At 47.0% G+C, this 25,775-nt stretch overlaps 1 protein-coding gene across 1 annotated transcript; it reads right to left on the reverse strand.

The window, feature by feature from the left end:
* Positions 1 to 6,444: 6,444 nt before the first annotated feature.
* Positions 6,445 to 19,901, reverse strand: LOC144146526 (monocarboxylate transporter 9-like). The gene is made up of 4 exons (XM_077678469.1): positions 19,709 to 19,901; positions 17,853 to 17,996; positions 13,719 to 14,759; positions 6,445 to 6,608 (listed from the first exon to the last, which is right to left on the reverse strand). The coding sequence occupies exons 1-4, from the start codon at positions 19,899 to 19,901 to the stop codon at positions 6,445 to 6,447; spliced, it is 1,542 nt and encodes a 513-aa protein (XP_077534595.1).
* Between the last annotated feature and the right edge of the window lie 5,874 nt (positions 19,902 to 25,775).

Genomic DNA, 25,775 nt, shown 5'->3' on the forward strand with positions numbered 1-25,775 from the left:
TAACACATTTGCTTAAGGTTCAATGCCTAATCAGAGCCTTGTCAGACCACTGAAGCATCACCTGAATCAGTTTTCAAGCTTTGCAAAGGTAAAAAAATCCAGGAGGGTACAGGCGACACGTGGAAGGGATTACTGAGTTGCACCTATACTTCTCAGTTGCGGATTGTTCGGACAGAATTTTAACAACGAAGCTGTTTAGCAAACCGTGATTTTTTGTGTCCACAGTTAGAAATACCAATAAATTGCAGAGCACGCGCATGTAATGCGGGCCTCGCGAACCGCGCGGCAGTTAACAAAACCACGAAAATGCCTAGCGCTGGTGTGTGCGTGCCTAGCGGTGACCGCCTAGCCTCCCCTGCGCACGCTTGTAAAATCTGGGCTAGTTTGTGAAATTGCATGTCGAAACCTTCAAAAAGCGCAACACCGAAAAAACGCGATACAAATTTGAAACTTGAGAATGAACATTTGTGCTGGTGTTATCAGCCTAGTCCCGTGAAGCCAATCCTGAGTTATACGTAGAGCATTCCAAGTTGGTAAAACGAGGAATTGCAAAGTCTCTTTTGGGTGCCGCTTTGGATAGGTTATGTGTGCATTGCTTAGAACAGGCTTTTGATGGTCAAGTGCATCACCTCCGAGATGCCGGTTTCCCAAGAGGTTCTGAGGTCAGTGTATGAAAAAATGATTAGAGAGCTAGAAAGAAGGAAGGATGAAGTTCGTACATTTGCAGTATTCAACCGCAGGAATAAGAGGCCAGCAGTAATTCCTCATCTGCACAAAATGTCACATGCGTTGAAAAAAGTTGGTTCAAGGTACAATGTGAAGGTTGGGTTTTCTGCACGAAACAAAGCTGGCAGGGTTTGTTCTTTGGTTGAAAAAGATTGTCCGGTGACCATCGCGCAGGCAGGAACGAATGCAGTGTGATACATGAAACGAGGCATCTCAAGTGCAACGCTGGCTGTGTTTATGTGCTTCCACTGGCTTTAGGTAAGGAGTACGTAGGAGAAACGGAAAGATGCATCAACGTGCGCCTCAGACAGTATCAACTCTCCCTGAAAGGGGCTATATCGTCACATCCCACGGAGAATTGCAGCAAATGCCGGTATCGTGGTGGTTTTAGGCCGCTTTTCTGTGATACAAAGATTTTGTTCAAGCATGCGCGCTGGATGACGAGGCACATAGCTGAGGCCTTCCAGATAACCCAGAGGGGACGTTTGTGTCAGTCATCCATCTGTTGCCTTATATGCTAAAGAGATTGCGTATCTAGGTAGCTAGTGAGTTGCACACCCACACCCTGTGGCAGTTGATGATGCAGTTGTTTTGTTTTTGTGGGTTTTTATTGTACTTTGTTGTCTTCTGGGTTGTTCCCATCTGATTATTGCAGACGCATGCGTGGTCTCGTGACTGGGAGGGTATATGTTCTTCGTCTTTCCTAATTAAACTTCAGTTGTGAGTAAGCGCTCGTACTGTGTTCTCTCCGTTTGTGTCGCGTTTTTTCAGTGTGGTGCTTTTTGAAGGTTTCAACAGAGTGGACAAGACTGGCAACAAAGAAACGCCAGCGTTCGCCGTAATCGTAGTAACACGTGCTCGGAACTAGAAACACACGTCATGGCGCACGCCCCTCCAAGGTGGTGTCCAATGATTGTCCCTGACAGAAAAAAAATGAAGGAAGCTAACACTTTTAGCAACGATGATGGAGTACAGGTCGTTGCGGCAGGGAAGAAGATGCAAATCGGCTGCAACCGTGGACTTAAACGCCATGATGGTCGTGGAAGTTGTGTACAGCTTCGCTACCTTTCAGTCTTCGCGTTAGTGTGAGCTTTCTTCACATTTATCACCTCATCTTGCACCTCTTATCAAAGAATCTTGAGTATCACCAGTTGACCGACGTTTTCTGGTTGCGTATTGGGCAGTACGTGAAAAGTGCGCATATCGGAGTGCAGTTCGTTTATGCTCTGTGCGGCCTTAAGGGACTGTTTATGCATTTCACACTCCGTTCAATGCAGCTAATTAAACCCACAAGCTAGAATACGATGAGTGCGTAACGTAACGCTTGCGCGCGCCAATTTTTAGCCTTTTAATGGTCCGGGGGTAAAACACGAGAGAAATCAAACCAAAAACTGCTAAATGCAGAGTTCATTTATAGCTCAAAATATCATGTAATGAGAACGATACTGAAAGCGACACTGATAAGATATTGGCCTGAGACTTTTTTGTGTGTACAGTGGATAGTGTAGCGCACGGCATTTGTTATGTGACTACATACGGCTCTTTAAAGTGCTAGCACACCTGGCAAAGTGGGCAGACGAAAAAGCACCATGCGCCATTCGTGGCCACCATGATCGCTGCCGTGATATTGTCGCAATGGTTTTCTAACTGTTTTTGGGCTCTCATCCTTCAAACTTTTGATTTTAACCAATTTTTTGTCCAAATCCTGTTTTTGTTCATTCCCCTACTGGGTCTACATGCTAATCCTGCCAGGGGGAGGAGGGAGGAAAATTGTTTTATTAAAACGTGACATTAAGCATCGAGAATGTGCAGGGCCAGGTTCACCAAAGCAAACTGGTCCATCAGCTGGTTCGCGACCACCCACGCTATCAAAAAGACGTGCGAGGCACTCAGGGCGGACTCTGGGCACTGGTAACGGTATGCTGGATTCCTGGACATCAAGGACACCCAGAAAACTAAAAGGCTCATGGACTTGCGAGCGAGGCTTCATTACACCGCTTCCACTTCTTGATCCCTGTGAGACTAACTACGCTCCCCGCTGATGGAGATGTAGAGCGCTGACGTCGACGTAATTGACGGAAGCAGAAATTATCAACCACCATTCCGCTGTGCGACGACCCCACACCGCCTGATCTAACCCGAGGTGCTCAGGTGTTCCTCAACCATGCGTAGTCGGGGCCATCATCACCAGCCTATCGACGCCCACTGGAGGGCAAATGACTCTCCCATTAATCTCCAATTACTCCGATCCTGTGCTAACTGCGACCAATTTATCCCGCGAACTTCTTGATCACATCTGCCCATCTCACTTTCTGCCGCCCCCTGCCACGATTCCCTTCTCTAGGGATCCACTCTGTTACCTTTAATGACCAACGGTTATTTTCCCTTAGCATTGCATGCCCTGCCCACGTCCATTTCTTCTTAATTTCTACTAATATGTCCTTAACACGGGGTTGTTCCCTTACCCACTCCGCTGTCTCCTTGTCCCTTAACGTTACGCCTATCATTTTCCGCTCCATTGCCCGCAGAGTCGTTCTTTATTTAAGTTGAACCCTCTTAGTGAGCCTCCACGTTTCTGCACCGTAGGCGAGCACCGTAGGCGAGTACCGGTAAGTGTCAGACACTTTCTTCTACAGGGACAATGGTAGGCTGTCATTCATTATCTGATAACGCCTGCCGAATGCACTCCACCCAATTCTTATCTTTCTAATTATGTCTGCCTCATGGTTGGGATCCGGGGTCACAATTTGGCCTAAGTAGATACATTCGCTTACCACTTCTAATGCCTCGCCACCTATCTCAAATAACTGTGCTGTCCCGAAGTTATGTATTGATCATTACTTTAGTTTTCTGCATATTAATTTTCAGGCCCACGATTCTACTCTGTCGAGTGCGGAAGGCATGTTTTGCATATCGTCCCCCGAGTTGCTTAGCAAGCAACGTCATCAGCAAATCTGAGGTTAGTGTGGTATTCTCCTTTAACAATTACTCCCACCTGTTCCTAATCCAATGTTCTAAGTACTTCTTGTAAACATGCTGTGAATAACATTGGAGAGATGGTGTCTCCTTGTCTGACGCCCTTCCTTATAGGTATTTTACTGCTCTCCTTATGGAGGATGATGGTAGATTTGGACCCATTGTAAATATCCTCTGGTATTCTTGGATGATGCTCATCTACACGCTGGTTCCGCAATGCCTGAATGGCTGCTGAGGTTTCGACCGAGTCAAATGCTTTCTCATAATCTATGAAGGCTTTATATAGGGGTTCAGTATACTCTGCGTACTTCGATATCACCTGATTGATCGTGTGAATATGGTCCATTCTTGAATAGCCTTTATGGAACACTGTTTGTTGTTTAGGTTGACTGAAATCTAAGGTGACAGAAATTCTCTTAGAAATTACCTTCGTAAGTACCTTGAAGGCGACTGACAGTAAGCTGATCGGCCTGTAATTTTCAGTCCTTCATGTCACCTTTCTTGTGGATTAGGATGATGCTCGCATTCTTCCAAGATTCCGGTACACTCGCGGTCATAAGGCATTGCGGTTTCAGGTTTGCCAGTTTTTCAAGTACAATTTTCCCGCCATCCTTCAAGAGGTGTGCTGTCATCTGATTCTCACCAGGTGGTTTGCCCCCTTTCATTTCTTTCAAAGCCTTCCTTACTTCTTCTGTCGTTACTGGTGGGATGTCTATCTCCTCTGAAGTACTTCCTCGTTCGGCATTATCCTGAATGTCCCGGCTACTGTACAGATCTCTATAGAACTCTTCGGCTACTATGACTATGTTATCTCTATTTGTGATGACATTACCTTGCTTGTCCTTAAGTGCGTACATCTGATTTTTCCCCACGCCAAGACGCATCTTCCCTGCTTTCAGTCTGCCTCCTTTCTTTACAGCATATTCGATCCTCTACGTATTATACTTCCGTATGTCAGCTGTCTTACGCTTATTGGTTACTTCGAAAGGTCCGCTAGTTCTATTCTGTCAGCTGCGGCGGAGATACGCTTGTCCAGACAACGTGGTTGCTCGGTGGCTGAATTACCCGCACCAACCGACATCCCACGATGGCAGCCTACCCAACGGTGGTTCTCTCGCTGCGCTACCGGGACCAGTGGGATGCGTCGCCTGCAAAACCGGCGTGACCCTAACAATCCCGCATTTCGTTTGGGACTGCGCCGCACTAGACGCTTCGCGCAAAACACTGTCCCGACTTGACCCTCTTATATTAGGACGTGGTCGGCACCAAGCTATGTTGGCCGCATTGTGGCACTTTGTCTGCGAAGCAGCCACGGCCCGGGCATTATTAACCCACTTCTGTCACCATGCGTCGTCTAGCCATCCCCAATAAAAATATTTGTCTGTCTGTCTGTCTGTCTGTCTGTCTGTCTGTCTGTCTGTCTGTCTGTCAGTTATACCCAGGCTAGCCAAGACCACCATGTTGAAGGCGATCCGCTAAATTTACCCATGCGGACTTGCCAATATGTCGTACTCATGTGTGAGGAAGATGCTGCAGGTGGAGTGACACATTTTAACTAACTGTTTTCAATAAAAAGGCGTATGAATCGGCCGGAAGAACTCACAGGATCAACAAGTTCAACGCTTTTATCTAGTAAGAAAGGTAGATAATGCTAACAGATCACCTCAGTGTCCATTCGAAAATGGTTCGACTCACGTCATGCAGAGCATACACGGTTGGTATGCTGAGCTGGTTTGGCATTCTCTCGTTGCACAGCACCACGATCAGTGTTACTGGATAATAGACTCAACACAAAACTAAAAACAAATTTTTTTACTTGTGTCACTCAAAGAGGCATTTTATCAAAAAAAAACTTTACACGCCAAATCTTGATGTCCTACTTGTGACCTGTACCTTTTTTACAGAGTATATTGAGGTCGTATGATGGTGAGCCTCCAAATTTACCTCACTCGGGAGGAAAGGGCAGGTTAGGCAACGCCGCAGGGCTCATTTAGTTCGAAAGCTTACGCACGTTGGCGTAGAACAACGGCACTCAAGTGCAATTCGCTCTTCAACTGGGGAGTCGATAAATTTAGCCTTATAATTTTCGTATGAAATGGTCAATCTACAAACCCGGGGACATACAAAAAACACAAGGATGGGTGCTTCTAGGTTATTAAACTGTAGTTAATCTTGACGTTCTTGACGAAGCTTCCTCTCACTGTGCATTGATAGCATCTGTCTATTGCGTCTGCTAATGTCACGTGACAAGCTACAACATTACCTCTTGCTAAACCCGACTTGTCCTTATACTGACCCCACCCTGTTGCTCATGTTTCACAGTCTAAATTACACTTCCCGTTCTTACATTACACACGTAAAGGCCGATTTTGACATTTACTCGAAATGTGGGTCACAACACAAGTGTTGTAGTCTGGGTAAGTCGGCATGTATTCCACGTTGAATAGGCTCCCACGTTCGCAAAAGGAGCCCCTTAAGGAACTTGCCAAGATGAATTCTCGGCGCCGTGCTTTACGAATGCTTGTTCCCGAATTGGCCCCTAAAGTTCACTCTCCTAAACAAACAAATGTACTCTACCCCACAAACACATCTTACATTGTGAGTATTTTGGTGTAGGCCGCTTCACAAACTTCGAGCTGTGATGCACTTGTCCCCAGTACGCTTTTCGCACTCCGAAGGTGAAGAACAGGATGACGTTTGGTGAGACTTCGTTAGCAGTTTGGTACCTTGGAGTTCTATAAATCATGCAACTGCATGTTCATTTTGTTTCGCGTCCGATGCAGCGTTTTTTACGTTATACTTCTCGTAACCGACAATTGCCATCAATGTTCCGGCGACGACTAGGCAAATGGCTGCTACGAGCCGGTAGTAGTTGTCGTAAGAGCCCATCTGGTCGCGAAAGAGCCCTGCAAAATAAACAACAGAAATCATTTCAATTTAGAACCAGCAACAGCGCTGTGAACTACAAGAAATAAATATTTTATCAAAAACAGCTTCGTCGTTATTCTATTTTTATGAAACATTTCGCTTTGTAACGCGCTTCCGGATATCTTGTCGAAAGGTGCAGCCCTTGTAAAAATTTTCTGGGCCATTCCGAAGCTTTTCGGGCCAAAATGAAGTCAAAGCATAAGCCTACCGTTTAACTGTTACCAAAATATTTTATGATAGTAAAAAAGAAGGTAATGTCTCTAGCCATGCCGTGTAAAGCCTTTCAGCCTCGCTCAAGAAGTAAGCTTGTACTTCAGATTATTTGCGGGTATGCACTTTCTCCATGGCCGGAAAAATTTCCACAAGGACTGTACATTCCCACCAAAAAGTTCTCCAAACGGAAAGCTTTTTGATGACAGCCGGCTTCTACAGATTTAGATTTTTACAGCCAATGTTCAACCATTTTTTTTCTTCAAGTGACAAATCTGATGCACCTAGGTGCCCCTCGAGTCATTACATGTGCAATGATTCTGCCGCACGACACTTACATTGTTTATTTGCTTGAATATCAAATGATCTACAAGTAACAAATTCATGGCGCTCAATCGATGAATAAAATGTGTTGTCAGCGGAAGTGTTTTCTGCGCGTGATGTTTCACGTTTTGAAAAACATCTCATTGCACTGCTTTAGCATTTACGCCCTGCTGCTGTCACTGGTGTATGCTCCTTCTGCCAAGACATCTTCTGTTGTTCTTGTTTTTCTTATCTTTCACGTTTATTTACCATTTTGTATATATGTATTCCCTACATTGTTTTCAAATGCATTGTCTTGAATGTAATACTCTTTGTATTTGCCCACCTGCATGGTCTACGGACTGCAGTTTCTCATAAATAAATAAAATAAATAAATAGAAGTGTACAAATTTGTCGCAATAAAAACTGCGCTGCTTCGCCGCATGCTTGATTTTTGTTCCCAGTTTCTTGCCGTTCATGTGGCAGCCTTTTTTGGTTACCACCGCTTTTGAGCGATTATTTTTCTCCACAGTGTTTTTTGCAAAAGTGGGTATGTGCCAAGGGTTGCTGTTGTCAACAGGCGGACACAAAAAATCTGGCCATCCTCGCCATAGACGCCTTCTCTGTAAAACTCGCAGACGAATCGCTTGAAGAATCTCTGTCGGATTATTGCGTCACCTAAACATACGCTCTTCGAGCGGTCCCTAAGATATTACTTTGGGACACCGAGTTGGCTGCTTTACCACTTTTTTCGGGGCTTGTAGCCGAAGCCATTTCGGCATTAACGCCGTCTAAAATGGTGGATTTGCCACGTAGTGAGAACTCCAAACAGAACCGCCAGTAGACTCTGTTGTGTTGTGTGATGTAGTTCTTTTCATGCCACCAGGTGGCGCACAATGCTAAGGTGGCCAATTTTCAGCATCATCATCAGCACCCGCAAGCCCGGTTATAAATATCGTGTAACAAGAATAAAGGCTCTCTTTTCCGTGGGTACGAGGTAGCGTCTGCGTCTCTCTGCCACGTGTGGTGACTCGGTGGGCGGCGGATACAACATAATGGCGATGAGGTAACCCTTTTCGGCTGCGGGCGGAACGCCACGTCACTACTCAAGTACGGTATACTGCAATCTTCTTCAATGGCATTGACGCCGCCGCCGCCGTTTCTACCGACACCGGGAAAGCCCGCCATACCGTGGACGCAATAGCGTCGAATGTTCGAGAACTACCTCGTAGCGTCGGCAAGCGACGCGTACCTTCCAGCACGCCGCAAGGCGCTCCTTCTACATTGCCTGGGGGTCGAGAGTCAACGAATCTACTACACGCTACCAGAGAAGCAACCTACGGAGGAGGAGGATGAATTCAAGACTGCTCTGCAGACGCTCGAGGCCTACTACGCAGCAAGTACTAACGTTGTCATTGAACGCCAGCGGTTTGGTCAACGCGTTCAGTTGCCGGGTGAGACCGCTGACATGTTCGTTTCTTCGCTGCGAGAACTTTCACTTTCCTGCGCCTTTAATGACAAAGCCGACGAGTTCATACGCGACCAACTCGTCGCCAAGACGAGCAACACCGTACTTCGGGAGCGGCTACTTTTGGAAGGCTCCTCATTGACGTTGGACAGGGCCCTCACAATTGCTCGGAGTATCGAAGAAGCTGCAAAATATTCCAAGGAGTTGTCATCAGCTAGCCCTGCAGGGTACGTGCAAAAAGTGGATAAGCGTTTGGCGCCAGGGCCAGCCGAACGTGCCTCGTCGGGACAAAATAGTAGGACTTGCTTTCGCTGCGGCTCTGCGAAACACTTAGCCAATTCGAGTATTTTCAAAGCAAGGAACAAGACATGCAACAACTGTGGCAAGGTAGGCCATTTCGAGAGAGTCTGTTGTAGCGAGAAGCGTAGCAAGGAGTCCCTCGCTGTTCAAGAAGTCCAGCACCGCGGTCCAACAGCTCTCAGCGTACTGCAACTTAACGGGGAACAGAGCACCGGAGTGCGCATACAAGTACAGGTAGAAGAAACTCTCGTCGATTTCCTCGTGGACACGGGTTCTGCAGTTTCAATTCTTGCTGCTGACACGTACAGCTAACTGAAACCTCCACCACCACTCCAGCCAACATCGGCGACGTTGCTCGATTTTTCACGCAGAAAAATCAACATTCAAGGATGCTTCGCCACTCCAGTCCACTATCGGAACCGGCATGCTCAACTCATTTTCTACGTGGTACCATAAGGCACAAATCTCCTGGGCGTCGACGCCATCAACACACTGCAACTACAGATAAATGGTACGTCACTGAGCTGCTTCCACACGTCTTGTAAACGGGAAGGGCTCTCTCCTGATCTGCTATCCCAGTTCTCTGACCTGTTTGACGGGAATTCGGGTCTTGCAAAGGGCTTCGTGCATAAAGTCAAGATACGCAAGGACATTGCTCCTGTAAGCGTTAAACTACGACGCTTGCCGTTTGCGGTGAAGGAATCTGTGGAAGCTGAACTGAATCGGCTAGAACAGGCAGATGTGATTGAGAAAATTGACAGTTCCCCTTGGGTCTCCCCAATAGTTGTAACGAAGAAAAAGAACGGGAAAATTAGGATATGTGTAGACCTGCGGGAACCTAACAAAGCAATCATTGTGGACTCCTTTCCCCTGCCCCACACTGAAGAGTTGCTACACAAGCTGCATGGTGCAAAGTTCTTTTCGAGACTGGATTTGGCCTCGGCCTATAACCAATTGACTCTTAGCCCAGACAGCAGGGACCTGACATCTTTCATCACAGAACATGGGCTGTACCGGTACAAGCGAGTCTGTTTTGGACTCGCTTCGGCACCAGCTGCTTTCCACAGAATGATGACTACAATCTTACAAGGCTGCAGAAATACTCTCTGCTACATGGACGACATTGTTGTTTTTGGGTGCACAAAGGAAGAGCACGACGCCTGCCTTCGGCAGGTTTTGAAGTGCATTGCCCATGCTGGGCTAAAACTGAATAAAAAGTGCATTTTTGGAGTGAAGGAGCTTGACATTTTGGGTCACAGAGTGACCGAAGAAGGGGTTCGCCCACTTGTGAGCAATGTAGAGGCCATCCAGACAGTTCCAGTCCCCACAAATGTAGCAACATTGCGCTCTTTCTTTGGCATGGTTGGGTATTATGCAAAATTTATACCGCACTATGCTGAACTCGTTGAGCCTCTACGCCACCTCCTACGGAAGGGAGTAGGTTTCACTTGGACGCCAGAAAGGCAAGCCTGTTTTGACCAGCTGAAGCTCCTCTTGGCAAGTAACTGCTTACAGCTTTTTGACCCTGCTCTGGAAATAGTGGTTACAACAGATGCTTCTGGCATTGGCATAGGAGCCGTACTCCAGCAACAGAAAGGTGATGACTTGCATACCATCGCTTTTGCATCAAGGCGCCTAACACCGGCTGAAGCCAAGTACTCTGTAGGCGAACTGGAAGCACTAGCCTGCATGTGGGCATGTGAACACTGGAAAAGGTACCTTTGGGGCAGGCACTTCACGTTACGTACAGACCATCAGGCACTGGTGACGCTGCTCGGTGCAAATGGAGCGGGCCGTCAACCTTTCAGGATTGCCAGATGACATGCCAGACTGCTGGCATACAACTACACAATAGAATACAAGAAGCGCACTGAAAACACTGTCGCAGATGCCCTTTCCCAGTTACCCCATCCGGAGCCGGAAAATGAGATGCTGTTTGCTTTGTTTCTTCATGCTTAACTCACGAGGAATTCGTAACTGCAACTGCGCAGGATTCCGTACTTTGCCAAGTGATGCAGTGGACAACGTCCAGGTGGCCATCAGCCAAGACGCTGCCTCCAGAAGCAATGCCTTTCTACAGGGTTCGGGACGAACTGTCAGTGATGAATGACCTGCTGCTCCTATGGGAACAGTTCGTGGTACCTTCTTCGTTGGTGAGCAGACTTCTGGATATCGCCCATGAATCTCACCCAGGCATCACGCGTACAAAGCAACGACTCCGAGAAAAATACTGGTGGCCTGGCATGAACAAGCACGTCGAACAGCTGATCAAGTCTTGTGCCGTTTGTCAGTCTGTTGACAAATCAGCAAAGCCAGTTGTGCCGCTAATGCAGCCGGTACCATTTCCTTCAGCACCGTGGGAGAAGATAGGCATCGACATCGTTGGTCCTTTCGCAAGGGCTCCTCAGGACTGTCATTTTACCATAACTTTAGTGAACTACTTCAGCAAGTGGCCAGAAGTAGGGTTCACCTCCAACGTCACTTCAGCGACGACCATGTCCTTTTTGCGGAGTATATTTAGCCGTGAAGGCTATCCGAAGGAGATAGTGAGTGACCATGGGCCACAATTTACATCCGTCGAGTTTGAAGAATTCTTGCACAATAGAGGTATCCACCACACATTCTCGGCAGTCTATCATCCCCAGTCAAATGGACAAGTGGAACGGTTTAATCGTGTGTTAAAGGACTACGTTCGGGTGTGTCTGGAGGAACACCGCCCACTGAAGGAGGCTGTCACAGAGTACCTTGGGATCTACCGCTGCACCCCGCATGCAACTGCGGGTCAGAAACCTGCTGTTCTCCTACACGGCCGTCACCCAAGGACCAGACTCGATCTCGCTGCAGGACCGACTGGAAGTGTTCCTGAGGTTGGAGACGTGGAGCTTCAAGCCGTCAAGCAAAGGGTAACTCGGAAACAGCTTGCAAGCAAGCACTATACGGATCGTCGTCGTGCAGCCAAACATTCGTCATTGAGCGCAGGACAAGCAGTTCGGATTAAGCTACCGGGACATGTGACAAAGGGTTCCCCATCGTATTCACGCCCTTTCACCGTGGTTCGGCGCCAAAAGGAGGACACGTACGAGCTGAGCGATGGTCGCGTTTGGAATCGTGAGCGGCTGATTCCATACACTGCAGCCTGAAATCCTGCGACAGAGGCAACCTGCGTTTCCCCTGGGACTCCCGGCTCCACCGCAGCACAGCCCCCGAGTGCCCAGATGTTCCAGCCACTTACTACTCCGGCCAGCACCGACAGAACGGCAGTTCCAACTTCAACTGCAAGTACTGGTGTGCCGAGTGGTGATGTCACGGACGTGAGTGTACCAAGGAACGTGTCGGGAGGGACTGAGACAAGTGCTGAAAGTGCGGTTCCACGGCGATCCACCAGAGATCGACGCAAGCCTGCGTGGCTGGCTGAATATGACTTATGAGACAATGCAGTGACTGTGCAAGCCCCTTTTTGGGAGGAGGGGATGTTTTGTTGTGTGATGTAGTTCTTTTCATGCCACCAGGTGGCGCACAATGCAAAGGTGGCCAATTTTCAGCATCATCATCAGCACCCGCAAGCCCGGTTATAAATATAGTGTAACAAGAATAAAGGCTCTTTTTTCCGTGGGTACGAGGTAGCGTCTGCGTCTCTCTGCCACGTGTGGTGACTCGGTGGGCGGCGGATACAACAGACTCCCGTTTCATAGGCTTATTCCACTACACCTTGAGCGTACGGTCAACATCTTGACAGCATTAGCTATCTTCCAACAATCCGTCATGGCAGAAAAGCTCCACAAAAGCCGGGACTTATACTCTAAGGTTATAAATGCAGCTTCGTTTACTGCGTGCATGATATACATTGTTTCCAAAGGTTTCCCTTGTTGGGGCTGCTAAAATGCGCCAAATCTTCCAGCCAACGCAACTGAACACAAGTAAATGTTTTTAATCCTAGTAACTCCGTGGAGTTAGTTTGGCTTTTCTTAAATATATGCATGCGGGAGACGTTAAATTGGGAGGATTATAACCTGAACGAAAATTTTGTGAGTTCTGCAGGAGGTCGTTAGCTTTGATGTGCGCGGTATTTTCTGCCACAACTTACGTAGTTATCATAATTTTTGTTTTGGTGATCGTAACATGGACATTTCTGTACCTCTTACGCCCCAGCTACGGCAAGTAAACAACGGAGGGCTGCCCATCCCCCTTATGAAATATAGATGTGCACACAAACTATTTGAAATAAAATACCCGGGAAAACAATGTGGCACAACTTACACCCCCTTAAATGCACTAGTTAGAAATCATGACGGACGCGTAAACGCTTGGACCTCACATACATATACCCTAGGGGAACACTGTAGCTCCCATCAACGCCGTTGTTTTTATAATATTCATCAATTAGGTGCTGCGCTGTCTCGGTCATGCTTCTCATAATTCCTACCGTAAGTCTATTATATTTGAAGACGTCGCGTGTAAGCTAAAGTGGGTTTATGTTGCGCATGACTGATCTTTGCCCTTGTTTCTTTAATGTAATTTTCATTTCTCGATTCATCCGTTTCTCTTTTTCTCGCTTAGTTGTTTTTGAGGGTTTATGTTTTTCTTCACTTTATTTGCACTGTTTGCTTATATAATTAAAGCAGAAACCGAGGTATACCATCGCAATGCTGTCCCTTTAAGACTACAAAAGGAGGGGCACACTTTTACAAAGTATGTGAAGAAAGTTGCGTGACAAAATAGGGGGGGCAGACCTACGGAATCCTATAGCTCCCACACTGCGTTCAGAATTATAACGCATTTTGCGAACACTCATTTATAGATATCTTACCAATGATGGCAGGGTTTCCAAGTACGAGTGGCAGCATAATGATGCCGGCCATTCCTGAGCAGGGCGCAATCAGTTGTGCCCCCAGATAGTCCGCCATGACCACAGGTTTCAGCGACTGAGCACAGCCCACCGTTGCGCCGGACACCACACAGAGGAGAATCACGCCGTGGAAAGAGTTCACGTGAGGCATAGCCAGAAACGCGGCTGCGTAGCCGATGTAGCATGCTGACATGAGGCTGGTCCGTGTGACGAACTTGAGGTCTGCGAGCAGCGGAAGCAAAAGCCGGCCGACGAAGCTGCCGACCGCGAGGCAAATCACCAGGGATGTGGCGTCGTTGATGTCCCAACCTTTGTCCATCGAGTAGTCCACAATGGTAGTCTGCGAAGCCATTTCGCAGTATTCGGAACATATCAGGCCTGGAACCAAGGCGTAGAAGATTGGCTTCCTTAGCGGCTCCCAGACATCGTGGACGCTCTTGCGCCGGTTCGAAAGAGGTGAGGGCGCTGCCGCTGCGTTCTCAGCTTCAGTGGCTCCGGCCGTCTTCAGGTCGATGTCTACTGCGAATTCGGCCCTCGGCTGGCTAGATTCCGTTCCAAGGGACGTCGTCTGCGTAGATGTGCCCTCTGTTGTCTGGGGCTTTGACTCAGATTTACTCGTGAAGAATGAGACCGACGACTTTACCTCCTTATTATAGGCGGGTTGATTCACGGCACTCTTCGAGCTTGAGAAGCAGTTCAAGCATGAAGCCGCGACGTTTTTTATACGACTAAAGGGTGCCCTATTCGTATCTTTCGCTGTAAGCACGGGGGGATTGCCCAAGAGCATCACAAACGGCGTGGCGTTCATGCAAACACCGCCGAATAGGAGCACCGCTCCGGTGAAACCGTACGTGCGCAACAGTGCCGTAATAGCTGGCGGGAAAATTAGGCCCGCCGCCGCTTGCCCCGCAAATTTTAGCCCACTGGCTGCTGCGCGATACTTGTCGAAAAACGCGGCAATGTAGACGGAAAGAGCGACGAATACGATGCCGATGCCACTACCTGAAAAGAAAAAGAAAATAGTACACTTTACCCCTTGCAACAAGTGCATAAGGAGGAGGAGTTCTATACTCGGAAACACGTTAAGAACGGCAATACCTCATGTACGGTATCATTCCGACTAAGCGACGGACCCGGATGTCAACGGGCGCCAGCGTTTTGAAATGACATTGCTATCAATGCGTGATATCGTAGGTCTTTGCTCACGTAGTTGATTTGTCGTCGCTGCAGTAGTTTATAAGCATATTAGGTCCAAAACATTACGCAAACGGCTCGCGCCATGTTCAACATATTCCCATTAACGCACTACTTGCGCCGCACCGAGTAACATCCCGCCGCGGTGATGAGGCACAGCGGCCACCTCCATTGCCGTTCTTAAGTTGTACCCGAGTATAGGGATGTTTCTATTTTTAGAATGCGTATAGGTGCTAGGTTCGTTTTTATGATACTATCCACCATAAACGGATTTTGTGCAATGATAAAGTTATTGACTTAAAGGGGCCATGAAGAGAAAACACAAGTTTGGTTCATTGAAAAGATTTCCTCGTTAGAATCGTACTGACACCACTTTAAAAGTAAACTTCGTTCAAATAAGCTACATAATTAGGAAAAAAGGGAATGGCCATGCGACCCACTAGCTCATTTTCCGTAACAGAACTATGATGTCATACCAGGCAGCTCTGCGATTGGCGGAGGGCGGCAAAAGCAAACGCAAAAGAGGCAGCACTTATCTGCTTGCCGAACAAGCTATTTGCGCTTAAATTTAGGGCACATCTTTTTTAAAGCCCTAAGAATTGTGGGACAAACAGTGGAAGGTACGAAAGCACACGTAAACATAGAAGTACCGATGCGTATACTGCTGTTGATACTGCGCGCACTATGCTTGGTTTATTAGCTGCACAGGACTGCGGGGCTTCGGGGTTGTTTCAGACGACACTGGCCGATTGACGCAAGCGACGATGTCTTACGTGACCGTGCTTGTCGAGCGAGCACCATGTTTATCGAAACGATTGCCTCCATGAACGAAACAGGTCAGGTACAAATAGGTTCACAAATAAACCAAAGGCAAAAAACGGCTTGCCGCTGTGTGGTGGCGCCATCTAGGTTCACTAATGGTAAACAAGGCCCTGTGATGTCATTGGAGACCACGAAAACGCACGATTTAGCGGAAAAATCAAAATTTTAAACTAACATATTTATTTCTCAGTGAATAAAGCATCGTTTGCATTCGGACAAGCGCTGGCGGCACTATAAAACGCGAAGTCTTACGAATCACACAAACCTGTGTTCTGTCTTCATGGCTCATTTAAGCGCACAGGCATTTAAGTTTTTGATGCTGTTTGCATTCCGGTTATACTTTACTTCACTCCCAGTTTTGCCGTTCTTGCAATTTATGTCTAGCTCCTCCCAGTTTAAGAAATTAGGCACCGTTCAAGCGCAGGGATGGGTTCCTAAAGAAAGATGCTTCTCCCTCACACGTGATAAATTAGCATGTGTTGATCGCACTATTATACGTGCTACGCAGCGATATGCTTGGAACAGTTCCCAGTGCACTTGGCGTTTTTATGTGCCCTTTTTTATTTTTGTTGTACGTAATCTCCCCTAAGCGGTTTGGTAAAAGTTGCACACAATTGTTGCCAGTCGCCAAATAATGCCTATTAACTCGTAACGTCGCCGCAAGTCTAGTTTCACGGTCTACGGAAACCGCGCATTTACGCCTGTGTGATCGCAATTCTGTGTAAAACTAATTATAAGGGTCTTATCATCATCATAATCATCACCACCAGCCTATCTATGCCCACTGCAGGGCAAAGGCCTCTCCCATTAATCTCCAATTATCCCCGTTCTGTGCTAACTGCGACCAATTTATCCCAGGAAACTTCTTGGGGGGGTCGTATACTATTCCCCAAAGTACGAGCTGTCAGGCTAGTCGTTTATTCAATTACCGGCGCGACAACGTCGCAAATGAGATTAATCTGTGACGTGAACTCCTGGAAGGGTTGACTGCATCAGCCGCGTGTCTCCCGCCCTCTTCTCATATTAGAGGAGGACGTCGATGCGTGCTGTGAAAAAACTTTCGCGTCCCGTGTTTTTTCTATGTGCCGCTATTCCCGCCAACACAATAGTATCGTCCTCTTGTCAGTGCCGGTTTTACATCTGGCTTTTTCGACACGACAGCGCAAGCGCTCGCTTGTTCCACCCCGATAATAAGCGTTAGATAAAGTTAAAACTCAGTCCGCTGAAAACACGTATCTGCGTGCTATGAAGGCATTCCGTGAATTGTGCTTTACAGGTGGTGAACCATCGACTTGCCGCAGTACCTGTCCCAGAGCAAGCTTGGTGATTTTATACAATTTATCCCCATATGCGTTTCATTGCTTCGCAATAAGGAATCATTTTCGTCAATGAGTAGTCGCTCTATAAAAAAAAGCGCCTGTACGCTGACGAAACAGCCGGTGATCATGCATGAACAAACCCTTCGTTAGGCTAAATAAGTGGCTTCAAATTTTATGGCCACAGACTTATGACCCCGAGTTACAAAAGGTGAAGGCGAACACACAAGACGACACCAACTTCCAGTCGCTCACAACAAAGTTAAAATACAGGCTCTAGCCAAGGCCTAAGGGAACCTGGAATAGAGTGTACTAGAAAAATCCATCCCACCATTTGACGACTACACCACCACCGTTTGCTCGAATAAACGTTTATTCGTTCTCTCTCGCCCGCTCTCTCTCTCTCTCTCTCTCTCTAGGCTTACGTACCAATCTACTCGATCCTCACCCACGTGCAGGAGGAAGCAGTTGTCGAATTGCGGGGCATCATTCCGCTCTGTTTAAAGGGGCCATGGAGACAAACACACAAGGTTGTTGTATTCGAAACATGTAGTGCCCCCAGCGCTTGTCCCGCAGCAAACGATGCTTTATTCACTGAGCAACTAAACAGTTAAAGCCAGAACTTTCATTCCCCCATAAATCGCGTGTTCCGTGACGTCGGGGATGATGTATTCTGGAAAGTACTTAACAGGGAAGTTAGTTTGTTGGCTACGGCCGTGAACCTCGCGAGTTCGATTTACAAAATCAAGCATGGGGCCCCTACCGTGGATAACTCCCAGCGTGATGGTGATCCAACCGATGCTTGGAGCGAACGCAGAAGAAACGAATCCAATCCAAAGTAGCGTCGCACCCATCAAGGTGACTTGGAACAGAGAGAATCGTAGCTCCAGAAGCACCACGAACAATCCTACGAAGTGGAAGCAGAGCAAACAGCAGAGGCGTGTAACTCTCAGTTGAGCACGACCGCAGAAACAAAAATGCCGCTTTGTACCTCTACGAGCTCATACTGCTAATCAATACGTAGATGATACATTTGCAATTTCTGGGAATGGGAAACTCTGCCAGGTATCCTAACGGAAGGGTAAGGCTGTTGGTTACGAAGCAAAAAAATGACGGGCGGTTTTGTAAATATTGTGTGAAAACAGCATATATATGTCCTTATAAAGCGTTGTCGGACAGCTCACTACCAGTACGCGCTACTCTGTTGTTGTGTAGCGTCTGCTTGGCATGTCTCTGAAACTGTTGATGTGATTCGCATAGTTGCCGATTTTTTTAGAACGGCGAGCTGCGGCGAGTGCGTCGAGGAATACGCGCATCAAAGAGAAACATGCAATGATTTAATATCTCTAGTTAAAGCGACTCCGCAACACTTCTGATAAACGCTTGCCCTCTTTCCTTCGGGTTTGGAAGCACTGTGAAAGCTTTAGTTATCGCCAACACAAAGCGGCAGTGCGAGATTTGCTCGCCGCAGCATATACGCCTTCCGTTTCTGCTTTGCTTTTGGGGCGATTTTTTAAAAGTGGCTAACGAATGCATTTATTGCTGAAAAAAGTCGGCCAATATCCGCTACACCGCTGTGATAACGTAATTCCAGCAGTGGAAGTACGCCAAGCCCTGGAAAGAGAAAAGAGTCTTTTGAGAAAATTTCTAAGTTATCTGACGGGCACAGAGCAGTAATTTTTGGCTGAGGTGCTTTCCCACCTCGTAATCTATGTACTGAATGTGTTGGTTGGCTATGTTCTGCAAACATTTAGGATTTCAAAAAAAGCCAAAGAAAGTGTTGTAGGGTCCCTTTAAGATGCTACCAGATCCGAGCGCACAGAACTGTCTACACGCAGGAACTGGGGTGTTCCCGGCACGCCCCTCCTCCTGCAAGTAGACTCGCCCGCAGACACTTCGGACGTGTCATGGGAGGCAAGTGTTATCTCGTGTAAGTTCCCAGGCAACCTTCCTCCTCACCACCACAGCCTACCCACGCGGCCGCGATACGCGAAGGGCAGAGTTATCTCGCGTAAGATAATACCTTGTGGCACACCAGGCAAGACAACAGCAGCAGCCGCAGCAGAAGTCCCAGGCCCCGTAAAACCGAGAGAAGATCCACGGGAAACTTCGGTTTTAAAAACGTACTTAAAATATTTCACATTCGAGAAACGCTTGATTTGATTTCGAGAACGAAATCAAGTTAAGTGTGAATAGCTGCGGCGAAATCACCGGCACTTACAGTGATATAAATAGTGCATTCAATGATGTAACTAAGTTAGACAGGGGGTGTACTTACATTATAATTCTTCGTCATTTAAGGTATTCCTGTGAGCTAGCATCCGAAGGCTGGTGTCCAGCTTCTCCCATCATTCCTTATTTCACTGACGCGATAGGATAAGATAAATACGCTTAACGAATGACTGGCATTTATACTATCCTGATGTGATCCGTAGCTGTACAGTTAAATAATTTCCAGTGAAAATAATTCACGTAGTACTAAGCCAACATAGCTCTGTCATCAGAGCAACAATACCAATGCATATCTGTCTTACCGCTAGCTTAGTCGTTTTTTCCCTAAAGGCCTCCTGCGAGTACGCTTACAAGGGGTATTCCGATGCACCCTGGTGGTGCCCTTACCGGCGACGTGTGCGGCGACCGAGCTTGCGCTGCCCGTCCATGCTGCGGCCTCGTGGCTCACCCTCAGATGCTGGATGATGGCCACGTAGAAGAGGGAACCGTTGGATATGCCCACGGCCGACAGCAGGCTCACGATGGAAGACAGCAGCGCCACGCTCCACACGGTGTCCAACTTGATCGCGGCCGTCCTCATTTCGGGCCCCAGGGAAGCGACGGACAGTCGGGTATTCTTCACAGCTTATTCAGCTCGGCGGCAACTGCGCATTACAAGCGGTTCTTTTTCGTAACCCAGCCCTGTATGCTTTGGAGCAGCTGCAGCAGAACGAGGTCTCTACCTGTTAATAAAGGGCAGCTCAAGCGCTTGTCTTGTGAAATTAGCAGTAACGGCGAAAGTTGCGGTTAGTTGGCACATTTTAGATAGTTAAAAAGCGCACAAGGAACCAGGAACAGAGAGAAAGAACACAAACAACCGCTTCTTTGTTTAGTTTCATGCGCCTTCAGACTATCCAAGATGTTACAGGCCTTGTTCTCGCAAAGAATTTGTCCTCACGTGCGTCCCAACTTATTGTCAAGGGGATTCTCGCAATAAATATTGGCTAAGAATATTTAGATAATGAGGACGATGGCGTTAGGACACGACGAATGTACGCACTTTCGTGACGTCGCATCATGATCAGATTTATCACATTGATAGTTGATAACCCTGCGATATCCAGCAACACCAGTCATTATTGCCGTCACTTGAAGGCTTGGAAAGCGAAGCAGAAACTTCCAATGGCTTTTGTAAAAGTGTGGAGGAGGTTTTAACGCGGCACATCAGCTCAGGATAAATACAAAAGCCCAAGGTAACGCCGAGCGGCGGAGAAACGTATTACGTGTGCATGTTACCGGAAGGGTCGGTGATTTTAAATTACAAGAAAAACGAATAAAGCATGTCAAAATTCTGCCAAACAAGTTACACCAAAAAAAAGAACACTGGGTAATGTAGAATTAGGAAACACTCGGAGCTTATTAAGTACCCATTAGGGCTGTGCATAAAAGAAGCTCGCAGTAATTTCCACCCTTGAAGGCAGTCCCGCTGTGCAAACCTGCAAGGATTGCTTGGGGTTTCGGAAGAGCACAAGCGGCATTCTTTGTACAGTGGAGCTGTCTATGGCTAGGATCCAGCAGTTTTCAGTGTATAGAAAAAGATTCGTAAAAAAATATAACAAGGTCCTTGGGACCACAATACATTGATACAAGATTACTCGATGCAAGATGCAGGATTACATTTATACAAGATTACACGAATACAGCGCCCCTGGAAAAATGTCCAGGGGCAATATCTAAGGATAAATTCCTAGCAGTGCATTTGCGTTTTGAGGGGAAGCCGACTTTAGGGGACCGGTGTAAGCTTGGTCCTTGTAAACTGACATTCCCACATTGAAGAAGAAGAAGAAGAAGAAGTTTATTTAAACGCGCAAGAAAAGCACATAAGTAAAAGCACTACAGGCAACGGTCCCAAGGTCTGTGACTGTACCGAGACCCTTGAAGAGTTAATACAGAGGGAATAATTGCAAAAAACATTGGCAGCAACACTGCAACAATATAAGACGCTCAAAAAAATAATAAGGATAATTTCATTCAAACTGAACAATCAAAATAGGAAAAAGTTCGCAATTGACAAAAAGAACAAAACAAGATTGGCATATACAATTTCTACCAGCAAAAATGTGAAGCAAAGACCAATTAAAGGACAAAAGATGGTCTTTTATGTACAATTGCACAGTGAAGCGTAGCCATCCACGGATGGACTGTGGTATTATCTTCTTATTATATTATTGTATTATCTTCTCCGCGGCATCGCACTCTATCTCGGGCCTCATTCCCGAGTCACCTATACTCCTTGGCAGGTGCAGCGTCTACCTCCCCTTACATTGCGCAAGGCCGCGCGCTTTTCGGCGGCCACCTGTACTTGGCAAAAGAGCACGGGCCGTGATCGGCTCGCTGAGCTGTAATGAAACGTCATTGTCTCTACCCACCAATCGTCTGTGTCCTTAGTCTGTGACGTAGAGATCGGGCCACTGTCTTTATAATTCAACATGAGAAAAGTCCTAAGTACCACCACAGCTCCAGCTGGCTGTCCGGTGGGATTCAGTGGAAGCGCTCTGACTTTTTCGTACACGAAGACCACTATTTATTTTGGCTAATAACACAGCACTGATAATGACGAGCAAATGGATTTCTTTACATGTTCAAGAAGCGTAATGAGGAGTTGGGTACGACGCACTCGCGACACGAGAAGGCACAAGAAGTTCACGATATTTGACGTATTTTCTAAAACGGCGTTCATCACCGAAAGTATGCAATAAATGGATACTTTATTTGGTAACATCAGGGATAGAAACTTTCGTTTAACCGAACACCTTCACTAGGAACACCTGTAGGCCTAGGAACGATGCGCTGGAAAAGTGCCTAATGTCAAAGTCAGGTGAATGCATCAAGCGAGACTCATTAGAGCGCTAGTCATGTGAAAGACATCCTGCCTGACAATAACAGGAGCAGATACAGCAACGTTAAAATATTTGCACTACATTGCAATTGTAAATGGTTGTGCGGTAACAAGGCAAGCCAACCTTTCAGAGTTTGTGGGCTAAGTGGGGCATCTACAACCTAAAAGTTTCCCGTACATTCGTATTTCACAGCGATTGTTCTAGTGCAGTAACCACGACCCGGCAGCCACAAAGCCGCGCCACTTCACACACATACCGAAATTCTAGCCCGCTTCAAAAACGACCGCCGTCACTTAACACTACTCATTCACAGCTACTACTCGACGCAACGACTCCCCGGCGCCTACTACTGATTCACATCCCCATAACACCCTGATAGTATACGCTATTAACACCCACCCCCTCCTCAATACACGCCAGCTGTAACTTCTGCCCTGTTGCTGGCACCCTATGCCACGTTTATGGGAGCGCCAACGGACCCCTACCCTTACCCCTAATTTCAACTCGAGCTATGAGGAGTGGGGAGAGCAGAGGACCAGCTACTAGCTCTCAGACCAGCCCCTACTGGTGGAGTGGGCCCGGACGGTCAATCAGTGCCAAGCCATTTCGCAGTAAGGATGCCTCTCCGGGCCTGGAGGCACTACCAACATCCTACCGCTCCCGACTATATTAAATGTTTGTCTCACTGGGTCTATTCTGTCTCTCTCCCTCTCTCTCTTTCTCTCTTCAGTACACTAGTGTCGAATCTTCCCCACAACAGGAAGCAGCGGCTATTGCCTCCAAGACTCGGCTCATAATCAGCGCTATCAATGGTGACGCGTCATTGTCCGCCATTGTCCGTCACTGTCATTGTCCGCAATGATACTCATCCTTGTTGCTTATGATGACAAGTCTCTGCTCTTCGTGACAACAGAGATTATTATTCCAGTCCCAATGAAGCACCAGCCTCTTTACTCTGTCGTCTACTAACGCCCAGGCATCCCTCATGGAGACCTTGATGATCCCAGTGAACCACCACTGTTTTTGTATGCCCAGATGAATCGCTATCACGGTTATCATTCCACAGCCGATATTAGTGAAAACCTGGCTGTAATGCTAATTATATGCGCGGGTGGTTTCTTACTGGGAACTACGTACACGTCGTAGTTATTGTAAAGGGGACGCCGAGTTTATTTACTTGTCATAAATAGTTATACCACAGAGAAGTTTTAAACGTTTTTTGAATTCCCGCCTGCATGCTCTCAATACGCGGCTGTCTACAGAGAAGGTATGGTTGCAGAAAACGGTCTTGACGCTTGGTTTGTCGAAGCTGTGCCTTAAAAAATCATCAGACACTTGGGTAATAAGACGGCTTAAAATTCATGCTGTGTTTCATCTATATATCATGATTAGTTAGTTTACAGTGAAATGGTAAACCCTGGTGAATTCCCACCCGCTGTCAATACATGCGCCTTTTGACAAGAGGGAAACGGACGGCGCTATGTTTCTCCGCTTGAATAAAGCTAGCCTTTCAACGTTTCATTCAGCTAGTTTACTAGAAAGTATGCTCAATCACAAATTGCAAAAAAAAAAACGTGTTTCCCTTTCTTCACTCCTTGGATTGAGCCCGGTTTCGCTAGTCATCCTTCTTCACAGAGTGGACGGGCACCAATGTTATTACCAATTTTCTGGCTTTTAGAAAGACCTAAGCTGTTTACTTTAACACCTGCCTTTTTTTTTGGAGAGAATTTTGGTGCTGTAAATTTTCGCTCCCACAAGTACGTAGCTTTCGGATTGTTAATGACTGTCGTGGCATCTGCAGGGAAATTATAACATAGCGAAACAAGAAATGTGACCTTACGCAATTTCAGGCAGTGCAGAGTTCCAGGTCATATAGCTCGCCGTGAGGGTACGAAAAACAGCTATTACAGTTGTGGCCTCGGAAGAGAAAGAAATGGGTGCCGAGCAGCAGGTAACCGCGTCATGCAACGTTGCACAAACGGTGGTCGCTTCCGAAGTGATCCTTCATGGCAGTGGCGGCTCTTAAATCCCCTCCGATCATTCGCGCCATTTTTTCCAGCTGCCTTGTCTGACTGTTGCCGGGACTAACTTCCACATTTTTGCTGTCTCACTCCAGGCACGTCATTTGTCACTACTGTGCTGTAAGAGCTGACACATTGAGAATGGCCACACGTGGGCTCAGCAAAAAAATGTTCGTATGCTTCCTATACGTTCTTTCTTTCTTAGTTCAGCAGCTGCATTCTTTAAAGCTGGCGTGGCAGCTAGTGTCTGCCAGAGAAATTTTTTCGTTCGTTGCTCCTGCCACGCATGCCATGTCTGTCACCCTTTGCGATGCCGCATTGAGCTGCAGAGCAGGAAACTGTAACCCGATGCCGCTGGGAATTCCATAAGCACTTGAAATTTTTTCCAAGTCGCATTCTTCATTACCACTGAATACGTATGGGCGAGGAATTCGTGAACTGGTTTCCAACTTCTGTGGTTATATATAATGCGCCGAAGGTACACCTGGGATAGGAGGTCCGCCGTAGAGGAGCGCTCTATGTTAATTTTTACCAGCAGGGAATTTTTAACGTGTTGCTATATGTCTACACACGGGTGTTATCGCTTTTCCCGGCCGCAGTAACCCGGATTCAAACCCGCGTCGCTGAGCGGAGCAACAAAATGCCCCAGCCACTGAGATACCACGGCGGGTAGGCGCTGAGTATTAACGCCCACCAGATCACGTGAACTTTGTTTTGTGTATTTTTCTGCTGCGAGGTCAACGGAAGCCAGAGATGCCCTGATAACAGTGTTTAATCTGCGTTTCTTCCCAATGTTCCCCGCTTAATACCTTGACGAAGAGCAGCTGTTGTACTTACAAGGATACTTATTGGTATTTTACCGTATGATAGTTTCCCGAGACGTGAGGATAACCACGCAGGAATTGCCCTTTATGTGATTTTTTTTCAGATTTTAACATGCACAGCGCCAATCCCCACCAACCTGAAGCCGGGCGTGTTGGCTTTTGTCAGGAGTGTGACAGCATTATGGCGATTCAATGAAATCGCGATGCCGTGCCAACATATGTGGGTGTGCCAGCGCACAGGCAAAGGTTATCGGCAGAACGCTGATTACGCCATATTACTGCTCACGCGCCAAAGGCACTTTTCAACATTACCAATTCATATGTGTGTACACGATTCTAGGCGAGTATAAGTTCCAGCAACAAAATTAAGTATTTATTGCCTATATTGGCTATGTCCAGGCATGGCATTCAATGCATTCAGTTCGTTAAGGGGAACGCACCTGTTAACATTCCTATGGGACTTAGAACTTGAGGACCGATGAACTTAAAGAGAGTGAATAATTTATGGAATATAAAAAACCCCACAGGAGTCGGCCTGATCAGTCTCTGACCTGCTACTCTGTGGAGGGGGAAGGGGAAAAGAGCATAGATAGAGTGGGTTACAGGTGTGATAGTTGACATAGAGGTGATAGTATGTATACAAAATACCTATGCCACGTGCAGTACATGTCCAATAGTTCACCAAAACGGGATTGGGCTACAACCTAGCTGTGAAACCGTTGTTTTAAGA

This window comes from Haemaphysalis longicornis, unplaced genomic scaffold (genome assembly GCF_048455015.1).
Source record: "Haemaphysalis longicornis isolate Haplotype H1 unplaced genomic scaffold, Haemaphysalis longicornis Haplotype H1 scaffold_7, whole genome shotgun sequence".
NCBI classification, from domain to species: Eukaryota; Metazoa; Arthropoda; class Arachnida; order Ixodida; family Ixodidae; genus Haemaphysalis; species Haemaphysalis longicornis.

Coding starts and splice junctions, on each gene's coding strand:
- LOC144146526 (XM_077678469.1), bottom strand. CDS start 19,901: ATGAGGACGGCCGCGATCAAGTTGGACACCGTGTGGAGCGTGGCGCTG. Junction 17,997..19,708: donor GGTCGCCGCACACGTCGCCG/GTAAGGGCACCA, acceptor TCCACTTCGTAG/GATTGTTCGTGGTGCTTCTG. Junction 6,609..13,718: donor TGGAAACCCTGCCATCATTG/GTAAGATATCTA, acceptor TTTATTTTGCAG/GGCTCTTTCGCGACCAGATG.